Source organism: Phascolarctos cinereus, unplaced genomic scaffold (genome assembly GCF_003287225.1).
Source record: "Phascolarctos cinereus isolate Bilbo 61053 unplaced genomic scaffold, phaCin_HiC Scaffold_4;HRSCAF=312, whole genome shotgun sequence".
In the NCBI taxonomy this organism is placed as follows: domain Eukaryota; kingdom Metazoa; phylum Chordata; class Mammalia; order Diprotodontia; family Phascolarctidae; genus Phascolarctos; species Phascolarctos cinereus.
In genome coordinates this window covers 500,242,244-500,254,449 of record NW_027555847.1, presented here as the reverse complement: position 1 = coordinate 500,254,449, position 12,206 = coordinate 500,242,244, and the positions used below count along the sequence as shown (strand labels likewise).

General features: G+C 39.2%; 1 protein-coding gene across 11 annotated transcripts in view; it reads right to left on the bottom strand.

Annotated features, from left to right (window-relative positions):
• Positions 1-1,069: 1,069 nt before the first annotated feature.
• Positions 1,070-12,206, bottom strand: part of ZNF521 (zinc finger protein 521) — a 345,041-nt gene continuing 333,904 nt past the window's right edge. For all 11 annotated transcript variants that reach the window (XM_078153455.1, XM_078153456.1, XM_078153457.1 and 8 more), the window contains one exon: positions 1,070-1,891. In XM_078153455.1, coding sequence (XP_078009581.1) covers positions 1,862-1,891 — 30 coding nt within the window. In that variant the 3' untranslated portion in view covers positions 1,070-1,861. The remainder of the gene's footprint in view (positions 1,892-12,206) is intronic.

Below are 12,206 nucleotides of genomic sequence, written 5' to 3'. Positions count from 1 at the left end.
GTCAGAATTCAAGAAGATCTGAGTTCAAAACCAGCCTCAGACACTTACTAGCTATGTGGCCCTGGGCAAGTCACTTAACATCTGTCTGCCTCAATTTCCTCAACTGTAAAATAGTCGTTAACCTCATGGGGTTGTTGTGAGGATCAAATGAGATAATATGTGTAGAGCACTTAATGCAGTGGCTGGCACATGGGCATCTGCTTTCCTTCCTACACCACTGTGATGATAATGCCACAGAATAACTGGGGCCAGAGTCCTCAGACTGGAGTGGGAAGGGGGCAGGGTTAAATGTTTTCTGAATGAGAGCTGCTTTTTAACGTTGTCTTTTAACTGCTCTCCAGGATTAGCTCGGAAGGGAAAACAAGGTTGTTCCAATCACTTTAGACTACACATATATACACCTTGCAATTATAATTGTCCTGTATTTCCTTTCAGCTAAAGGAGCTCCTATTCATGTTATTAACCATTTTCCCAGAATAGCATCAATGGGGGAAAAATGATTCATGAACATACTGCCCCTGTCATCGTCCTGGATTTATGGCTGGGTAAACCGGGACGAGAAGGCAAAGCCACTTGGACCAGACCACACTGGCAGCCAGTGTCGGGCCTAGCACTCCTAACCATCTGACTCCCCTTTCTGTTCTTTGTCTATCGTATGAACAGGGCTGCTCCTTAAATACACATGAGCCAAACTGCCTCTCAAATTGCAGCGATCTACTTTGAGTTCAGATTTGCACAGCATGACATGAATTGGGCTGCAAATTATGCAGAAAACAGCCATCTCATCCATCTGTGATGTCAGAATTTTCAAGTACAATGTGACCTGTTAGGATCTCGATGAGCTGAAGTATATTGGGTCTGATTCTTATCCTATGTAACATGATGGAAATGCTCCCAGTTGAATTTGGCCCCGTGTGAGGTTAAAAATGATTGAGGTTATAATGTACAGCAGCCAAGCAGTGCCTGAGATAGTCTCTCAAGAGCAGGTTTCCTATCCGAGGGTGCAACCAATTAGGTTTTTAATGGTAGAGTAACTGGGGAAAAAAGAAAACACAGATACACTCATACATAATGGTAAACTGAATTTATTTCCTCTTGGAAAACAATTCCAGTAATCTCCAGGTTCAGACCGCAGAGTAAACATTAATAACAGTAACATACAGGTTAGTTCAACTGATTCAAGAATTTGGCTGTGTGAAATCATTAAGGAAAATTCTGAACACTCAAAGCTTCAAATGGTATCCAGAAAAAAAAAAGTTTCTTTGACAATCTACATAACAACTATTGCATATATGATAATGCTATCTGTCATATCGCAAGGCTTACAAATATATATATATGGGCCTTATTCAGTTGTGGGTTTCTGCTCTGTGAGAAAGTCTCTTCACGGTTTGCAAGAATCTTCAGCAATAAAAAATAGTCTTGGGTTCAATGGTTGAAATACCAAAAATGAGAGAGATTCCAGACTTAAGTATACAGAAAAGGAAGCCCAAACATAGCTGTGATGTAGAAACTCAGTTGTTTTGATTCCTCTTCCTTGAAAGCAACACTTTCACTTAAGCCTTTTTGCTTGCAATTTTTTTTTCAAATCTTGCTTGAATAGGGCCCAAGTCCACTCGTCTTTATAAGACCATTTTAGTATCAGACAACATAATACATGTGCAACACTTTATATACAAGTCTATCCGGTACTCAAAAGTTCAAACACATGAACATCCAACAGTTTTGATAATACAAGTCTTATGGTACAATACAAGGTTTCTGAATAATATACATTAACAATGAAGGTTTCGTGCAAAGAGTAAAACATGTTCCCTTTTTGTGCCACAAAAGAAATTGTCCTCAAGAGACAGGCCTTGCACTAACTGCTGTGTTGGGTCATCGTATGATTCTGGAAAAAGAAAAGAGAGAGAGAGAGAGAAAATTAGAGAGAAAAAAGTATATATCATTTTACTTTAATATAAAAAAATGTTCTATAATAATAATAAAAAATAACAGCCAATATTTATGTGGCGCCTACTATGTGTCAGGAGCTGTGCTAGGTGCTTTACAATGATTATTTCATTTGATCTTTACAACCCCCCTTGGAGGTAGAGGCTATTATCACCCCCATTTTATAGATGAGGAAACTGAGGCAATCAGAGGTTAAGTGACTTGTCCAGGGTCACACTGTTGGAAAATGTATGAATCCATATCTGAACTTGGGTTTTTCTAACTCCAAGACCAGCTTTATCCAGTGGACCACCTCAAAGACCCATTTTACAATTACATTTCGGATTTGATGTTTCTTTCCTTCTTCACCTGTGATTTCACTAATGTAGGGAGGTGGGTTGGAGGGGAGAGAGGGAACAGGGTAGAAGAACTCCCTCCAGTAATGCAAAATGCCCTGCTCTATTGCTTTGAATTTGAGACAATTTTCTGCAGGATTTACGAGATGCAGTAATGTGCTCAGAGTCACCCAATTAAGTTAGCATGCGCCATAGGAGACTCTTGAGCATGGTACTCTTGACTTCAAGGCTGGAACTCCCTTTAGCCACAATAGCATACCGTGACAAGCAGCCTTTCACCTTGTATACAGCAGGTACTTAACAAAAGGTAGGTGATTTGTCCAGACACTAGGAAATGCATTCATTTTGTGCAAATGGGAACCTGACCATTGTGTTCCTCAATCATGACCATTTCCATTAATTTATCATTTTTAAAAAATCTGCTTGATGTAGAGACAGCATGGTTATTACAGAAAGAACACTGGCTTTGGAGTCTAAAGACCTGGGTTCAAATCCATCTCTGCTGAATACATTTATTTATATCACTTTGGACAAGGCACTTCATTTCTATGGGACTCAGTTTTTTCATCTATCAAATGATGAGGTTGGGTTAAACGACCTTTGAAGTACTTTCTACCTCCATGTTCTAAATGTTATTTTCAGTTGTTAAGTTGTATCTGACTCCTTGTGACTCTTCATGGTTTCCTTGGCAAGGATACCTGAGTGGTTTGCCATTTCTTTTTCCAGTGGATTAAACAGAGTTTAAAAGACTTGTCCAAGGTCACACAGCTAGTAAATGCCTGAGGCAGGATTTGAACTCAGGTCTTCCTGACTCCAGGACCAGTGCTTTATCCTCTGAGCCACCTAGCTGCCTCCTATGTTCTAAATACATTAACACTGTTATTTAATGTTATCTTGAATATCCTATGCAATTTCAATTTCCACTATCTACTTCTGTTTTGAATCACCGCTCAGGGACCACCTCCCGTTTCCCATCTTTCCCTGCCATCCTCCACCCCCTCATTCATTGTCTGTCCTGGAACCCAATCCCAAATGGCCCATCTTTCCCCTTACCTAGGGCTAGGGCCACATGGGTACGAAACATTTACTTCTACAAGCTAAATTCAGTACTAGGCACTCTGTCATTGATGTTGAGTCATTTCAGTCATTTCTGACTTTTCAAGGCCCCATTTCCTTTTCCAACTCATTTTACAGATGAGGAAACTGAGGCAAACAGGGTGAAGTGACTTGCCCAGGGTCACACAGCTAGTTAAGTGTGTGAGGCTGGATTTAAATTCATATCTTCCTGACTCTAGGCCTGGTGCTCTATCCATTGCACCACCTAGCTGCCCTTAAGTAGCAATTTAATAAATATTGACTAATTATGTAATTTGACTGAATGAGAAGGTTGGGGAAGAAGAGGAGTAGCTAGTCTCTCTTTTACAACTGTGAGGTGCTTAACTAATGAAATATAGCTCTGGGCCCTGGACTGTATAGTTCTTAAGACAGAGGAACATCTCCCAGTAATAATTCTTCTCTTCTACCCGGTTAGGGAGTGGTTCAATTCAATTAAACACTTCTTAAGTACCTGTAACATGTAAAGCACTGTGTAGATAACAACAAAAATAAATCCCTGATTTCCAGGGGCTTCCATTCTACTGAGGCCATACTATAGGTCCATAGATAAGTATAATGTAAGGGAGGGACTGATAAAGGCAAAGCTGAGAGAAAAGAAAGAACCCTAGACCCAGCAATGAGGAAATGCTTCCCCCTCTACACTCAGGAGCACTGATACTGAGAATCTTCTGGAGTCTGATGGAGATAGTTCAGCTAACAGTTCTTACTATTCTCCTAACTCTCAGACACAATGCTCAGGTAATAGGGACCAGGGTTTAGAAAGCAAGGTGAGTCACTGGATGGTGAATTACATCTACAAAAACACATAACAACAAAGTCAACCTTGTCACATTTGCTGTGCTACGGGAGCATGTGATTTTTAAGCTACAATGTTCATGTGATTACTGGGCCAAGAATTGGAAAGGATTTTTTGATACCACCACCATTTTGCAGATGAGGAAATGTGGGCAGGTAGTAACTGATCCAGAACTGAAACCAGGTTCTCCAATTCTACATGCAGTTCTCTTTCTCCAACACCACACAGCTTCCTTGATGCCCAAACATGCCCCTTAATCAATGGTCCTTCAAAGAGACTACTGAAGGCCTTTCTTTCAAAACTGACTTCCCATCCTGATTTCCTTGCTTCTATCAGTGACATCACTAACCATATTATTACCCATGTTGAAGATTCTGGTGTTACTACTTTATTTTTCTATTTCCCTCATCACTTCTCTCTACAATCTCTTTTGGTTCTATTATCTTTTCTCTAACAGCACCACTGATAGCCTGTAGCCTGTCCAGTCACTCACTATCACCTGCCACTATTTTAATCATCCCCTCCCCAGTCTTACTGCCTCTATTCTTTCTTCCTTCCAATTCATCCTTTAGACCACTCTGAGATTCCTTATGCATGGCTCCCTACTGCCTACAAGTAAAGTTTTCAAATTTCTTGACTTTTTAATCAAGGCTCTCCATAATCTGGTATCACTCTTCCTTTCCAACCTTATCTCAGACTACTCTCATGAATGTGCAACATGATAGAGGTAAACTGGACTACTCATAAAATATTCTTCTCTGGGCCTTTACTCACACTGCTCCCTGTGCCAAAATGTGCTCCTTTCTCTCTCCATCTCTACTCTAATAATATCAACTATTTGAGGTCTTATATACTTAAGTATAATTTCATATTGCAGTTATTTACTCATGTGATCTACCCCAAACTAGACTGTAAGTTCCCTGAAGGCAGAGCTCATGGTTTATTGAATCCCTTTATCCCCTATAGCAGCTACCACAACGTCTTGCACATAACAGGTATTTAAGAAATATTTGCTAAAAATGAACTATTCTTTCTATTCACCTGTAAAAACAAACAAATTAAAAAAACAAACAAACATAAGAGTACCCAAGGGCTATTTAATCTTTAAATGCTTAATCATTATCCCTTTAAAACCAATGAATTCTTGAGAACTCATTCTTGTGAAACAATCAGATTTTTAATCATATTTTACTCAGGCAGGTTCTAAAAACTGGGCTACACCTCAAACTACAGAGGCAGACCTTTTGTAATATTTCCTTTCTCTACTAGACAATAAGCTCCTTGATGGCAGAATATATTTTGTCATTGCATTTATAACTCTAGTAGCCAGCATGGCTTCTGGAACTCACTAAGCACTAAATAAATTCCTGTTGGAGGGAACGAGACTGAATTGAATCCTTCAGGGAAGCAAGCATGGTACACTGGAAAGAAGACTAGATTTGGAATTAGGAGACTTGGCTTCAGATCCCAGCCCTGTCCCTTACTAACACGTGGCTAAGCCACTCAGTTTTGTTACGCGTAAAATTTATCAGTGGGAACAGAATGGTCTAAGATACTCTCCAACTCTAAATCTATAATCTTCTGATCAGACAGAGGATTTTAAGGTAAAAAAAAACAAAAGCATAGAAAATCAGTGTGAAAGAATTGGGACTCAATACCTACAGTAATGGAGGAAGCTAGGTAGTACAGTGAGTGCCAGGCCTAGAGTCTTTCTGAATTCAAATCTGGCCTCAGACACATACTAGCTGTGTGACCCTGGGTAAGTCATTTCACCTTGTTTGCCTCCGTTTCCTCATCTGTAAAATGAACAAGAGAAGGAAACCACTCTAGTGTCTTTGCCAAGAAAATCCCAAATGGAGTCCTGAGTAGTTAGATAGACTGAAATGACTGAACAAGAATAATAATATATTATGGGAAAAAAGGTATTTCTCTACAGTGAAAGGGACAGATTTTATGTCAATTCCACATTCAGAGTGAAAAGGAATATGTCTTAATGTAGGGCTTTTTGAATATTACAATGTTCTCATGCCTGTGAAGGATACTTCAAATTTAATAGTACTCTAGGGGTTAAGAAGAAAATTTCAGGCATTCTTCTCCAGATTTTTTTAATATGCAATTATCTCATAGGATTGTAGATCTAGGGCAGAAAGATGTCACAGTGGTCATATTGTCCAATTCTATAATTTACAGATGAGGAAACTGAGGCCCAGAAAACCTAAGTGATTTTGCTCAAGATCACACAGAAAGTAAGTGTCAGAGGCAGGATTTGATCCCAGGTCCTCTGACTTCAGTCAGTACCCTGCTACTGTATCACAAATCCTTTAAAATTATAGAAGAGGAATTGTTCATATTGGTTAACCAGAGATAATGCTTAGGTCAAAAAGTGATAGGGTTTTGAGTCAGAAATAAACTTAGAGACTATCTAGTCAACCTAATTTTACAGATAAGGAAACTGAGGCCCAGTGATGGGGAAGTTACTTTCCCTAGACCCCATATGTAGTAAGGAGAAGAGTTGGAATTCAAATTCATCTCCGAATTAATACTTAAGTAGTAGAATCATCCAGCTAGATGGTGCAATGGATAAAGCGCTGGTCCTGGAGTCAGAGAAGAGTCATCTTCCTGAGTTCAATCTGGCCTTGGACACTTACTAGCTGTGCGACCCTGGGCAAGTCACTTAACCCTATTTGTCTCAGTCTCCTCATCTGTAAAATGAGCTGGAGAAGGAAATGGCAAAGTATTCCAGTTTCTCTGCCAAGAAAACCCCAAAGTGGGTCAGGAAGAGTCAGACACGACTGAAAAACGACTGAAAAGTAGAACCATACATCTGATATGATTGAGATATACCATGATATGGAGAGATTAGGGTCTAGATCCAATCTCACTCTAGTAACAAACATATACTTCAGTATGCTAATCACATATTACTATTCTAATAAGGAGTCAAGGTTTGCATAGTGATGTAGAGATAGGCCGGTTTGTTAATAAGTGCCTGTGAGCTGGATGTTGTGACATGGATGATGCAATGTGAGAGAACCACCTTCTCAACAAATAACTCAAGCTTTCATAAACAACTAAAACATAAGCACTCCTTAACATGAGGAAGCTGACATTACAAAATAAAATTGATGAGTAGCCATCTTGGAATAGAGATATACACACATGATTTCCATGTACATCCTTCCATGTTGCCACAACATCTATTCCGTAAAGCAAGTAGAAGAAACTTAAGTACTGATTAAACATGCAAATTATTTAATCATTTGGAGAGATGTCAGTGAGAAAAGAGGGTAGATAAAAAGCCAGAGCTGAAAAGTTCCTTCAAAATGGGAGTCAAAGTATGGCTACATTCCCCACTCTCAACGCAGTGTCATGTCCAGTCTTAGTGCAGGGACCTGTAGAGAATCTTTCAGGCACTGGGTGAAGTGACAACAGTACTTGGTTAGGAGTTCATGGATCTGTATTTGAATCTTGGCTCTGTTATTTATCAACTTTGTGATCTCCAGCAAGTCACTTAACTCTCCCGCCTCAGTTTCCATATCTGTTAGAAGGAAGAGGCTGGACTAGATTACTTTTGATGTCCTTTCGAGTTACATATCTATGTCCCATGGGAATTTCTGGGTTTTGAAGGTCATCTCTACACTATGGGGAGGAGTAAAAAGAAGCTTGGTATCAGCCTCCAACTTGGCATCACAAAAACAGATAATTCCAAAGAAATGGATGACAAAGATAAAAGAAGGAAACAGGTGAGGCCAAAAAGATAGGGAGTAGGGGTAGGGATGGGACATAGGAAGGGAGGAGGGGGGAGGAGAAAAAACAGGGGCTGCACCTGTTCTAGCTACTGTATCATCCCACTACCACCAATCATTCCAGAGATGTTGGAGGCATAAATGCCTAGTAGAGAAAGTAGAATAACTCTGGACAGGCCATCAAAGAGCAGCCTTCTCAGCTGAGTGGTTTTTGGCTCTTTGGGTTCTGAGGAAACCACCACATCGGTTGCTACAGAACAAAGCAGTGGGTAATCTCACCAATTTTACACAGCAATTCACAGTCCCCAAAGCACTTCAATGCAATGACGGTTATGAGAGAGGAGGAAAAAAAAGTCTGTTCCAATGAAGGGAAAGAATGTTTTACATAATCGGGAAGTACAATCAGTGCAACATCGACAGAGATGGGGGGTTAGGATAGAAAAGGAAGTAGGAAGAGGAGATCTTCTGTAATCCCACAGAGAGCCATATTCAATGCGGCAAAAAGCCATCCACTAGAGACCCCATGTCTAAGTAACTGAAAATTGCAAACCATTAATCCCAGTTATGAATGTTGTTTTTCAAGGTGGAGGGGGAGGTGCTAAAAAAGAATCAAACCCACAACACACCTTACCAAAGAAGATCCATTTAAAGATTATGCTTTCATGGCAGAAAGTTTCAAAAACATTTTCTCCTACCAAGGTGCTAACACCCCATTTGGAAGAATCTTTGCTTTATTGTTTTTGCTGTAAGTGTGAAGTTCAGCTCAAAAAAGCTAAAGACAGCTGAGGAGCACAAAACATTCTTTGTATCACAATGTATTTCTTTTTCAACATGAAATCCAGTTGTTTTCTTAATGAAGCTCAAATTTCTCTTTCATACTTGGCACTACAACAGATGACTAATTCAGACTCTTTCTGAGATCTGACCACATCTAACAGTGACATTGTTTATTTCTACTTAAAATGCAAACCAGAATACACACACATATGTTCGCATGAATTTTTGAAATATGAACAAAGTAGCCCATCTTCCTACTGTAAATGTCCACCCTGGTGCTTCCACTTTCATACAACCTATACATGGAATTTGCTATAGTATGTTGTACTATTTTAAGCCTTGGATCTCCCAAACACAGACAGCATTGCATGGATACAGAAGTCAGGGTAATACAACTTCCAAGGGTTGACAAGCTTAGTTAGACTCTTATCTCCTCTAACACTATGTTCTTAGATTGCCCACCTCTTAGAAGGCTCCTGATAAGGGACAGTGTCTTGCTTAGATTGGTGTCCTGTCCACAAAATGGCAAGGAAAAATAACAGACAGAACAACATCTAGACATTTTGTCACCTGAATAAAATGCATCTCAGGCCAGTAGCATGAAACAAGGCCTTATCTGGGGCAAGTATCTTGAAGCCCAGGACAGGCAACACAAAAACTCCCTTATATCATCTTTGTAATTCCTAGTATGAAAATAATACAAGAAGTAATTAAATAATTATTGAAAGGTAGTATGGTTTAGCAGAGAGAAAGCTGGCCCCAGAGTCAAGAAGACTGAATTCAAGTTCTGACTTGAACACACTGGTCGTGTTGCTCTGGATAAAGTCACTTAACTTCTAACACTCAAGATAATCCTCTAAGCCTGCAAATTTCAGAGTAGGTGCACATGTTCATTGATCGATGTGTTTTCATCAGCCAGAATTCCTTACATTGGTTAAATCATAGATCTGTACACACACACACACACACACACACACACACACACACACACACACACACACGCACCACTGGGGGAAAAAACACCACTAATTCAGTTCTGTGGGAAAGAAAATTAGTTACTACAGTGGCTTCTAGCAATTGAAGGAATTCACGTGTTATATTTTTGCTGTCTCTAAATTTTGGTGCCCTGGGGCAAGGCTCTAGTCAGCCTATCCTAGTTACGGCTCAAATAATAGTAACTACATTAATATTATATTCATTATATTAATATTTTAAAAAGTAGCCTTTGAAGGTTAAGTTCTAAAAAAGGCTTTTTGGTTCAGAGATGGTACTCATTTGGTGGTAGGTAAGGGAGAGGGTATAACCTATGTGCATTTATAGACCAAAAAAAAAAAAAACCAGATACCCTTTTAAAGCAAAGCAAAAATAAGCAGCATGGTTTATGAAAAAAAAAAATAAGTAAATGAATGAAACTACTCCAAATAAGCAACTCACTAATTCACTATCCCATTAGTGCCCCTGATTCAAGGTGTAGTTGCTTTCAATTCGAATGAGATGTTCTTAAACTGGATGAAATAGAAGGCAATTGTACCTCTGAAACAATACAATGAGGGAACAAATAAAGAAATACCAAGATTCAATGTGGATGCTCCTTTCAACAGATGGTGACAGCACCCCAGCAGCATGTTATTTTTTTCTTGAGTTGAAGAACACAAACATCAGTAATCAATCATCACTGATTAACTCATTATGTTACACTCTGTATTATCATTTGTGTAGGATCTGTAAACATTATGGATAATCTTTATGCTTTTATTTTTCTAAAAGCATATTATAGTGCACACACAGTCGGCAAGCTGTAAAATAGGATTCTACATTACCATCAACCTTTAAGCACCACTGCCTTTTTTTTTTTTAAACAAAAGCAATTGGTTTCCAACAGGCTGGATAATAAGTCTTTTGACCTGCATTCTTCTTTGACCCATTAAGGTCACCCTGTGCTCGGGCATATAGCTGACTTAGGAAATGCCTGCAAGTCCTGCATTTCATCTCCTGCCCACTCAAAATAAAGCTTTCTTTAAATGTGTCTGTACGGGTCCCGGAAGGCCAGGGAGGCATCCCTGTAGTGGGCAATGGAGGGACAGAAGCTTCTGCCTTTATTAATGAATGCAGACCATTATGAGTCTGGCTGGCTCCTGCACTGTTCCCAGAAGCATATACTGTACGTGACTTAAAATGCTAGAATATTGACACAAAGCGAGCTGGGCACCCCTAAGGAAAATTACTCCTTGGATATAATGTAGGCTCGTAACAGCTATTAGAGTACAAAATAAAACCCTCCGGGATCAAACTGACATATACCGCATTCTACCTAGTCCTCAAACATTAGAAGAATTTCTTTGTGAAGGCATTCTCAAGGACAGCATTAAACTGACTTTTGTAGCAATCTGCAACAGCTTTTTTGGCTTACAGCTTTTAGTACTAAATCTCTGGTTTGAATCAATATAAGTACTATATCTTCTGCATTAATCAATACATTTGGTTCAATACATGTTCTATTAAATTATACTTTCTAATCAAGATTTTCTATATCTCCACCCCCTATCCCTTTTATTCCAAACTTCTTTCCTAGCATAATAGTTTTCTAACTGTCTGCAGCTAATGGTGACAGGACATAAGGTTTTTCCTGAGTTGGGGAAGAAATTGTCATGAAATCAAGTGTAGCCTTTAAAAACTTTAATAAGGTTGTTGGGATTTCAGTGAAATCATTTATTGGCTTTCAAAGCCCACACAATCTCAAAACTACTCACTACTTTGGGTTAGTTAAAGGTGAATTGTTCCAGCCTCTGGCATTGCCACTTAGGGATGTTGTGAAAATAACATTCAGTGGTATTGAAAATACAATCTACAAATGCCAGAGCAATGGCTGGATACCACTTGGATACTCTTAAACCTTTAATCTCTAGAAACTATGGCATACGTAGCACAAGACTATGGAATCTTGGGAGAGCCCACTCTGTTGTATGGATCCAATGAGGGCTCTCTACTGACTCTCAATGGTGGTGCTATATTGCATTAGAAACTTGGATATGTATTCAGTATGTTATCAGTGAAAAGATTCCTGAAGAGACAAATGTGATGCAGTTATCTGATATGCTCTCAGAATATCAAAAGCACCGGGATGAGGATGATTTTTGAGAGGTAGGGAAGTTGCCTGGAAACTTCCACTTAACCAGAGATTTAGCAGGAAGAGGTTCTATTCTTCTGTTTTGACACTGCAATGACATTTTAGAAACTCATCTTGCCATTGAATTCTTTTGCCACTGTCTTTAATGCCAAAAATGTTGCATTTATGATCATGTTTGCACTGACAGAATTCCCTTTTTATTTTTTCATGTAGTAATGTCATTACCATGAATTTCGGGGAGACACTGACACATTTTCTTCTGACATTTAACAGTTCACATGGGCCTGAGCTGATGTCTCAAAATACCTGGATGATACACATTCAAGTGAAGGGTGAAAAGGCATCACCAGAAAAAA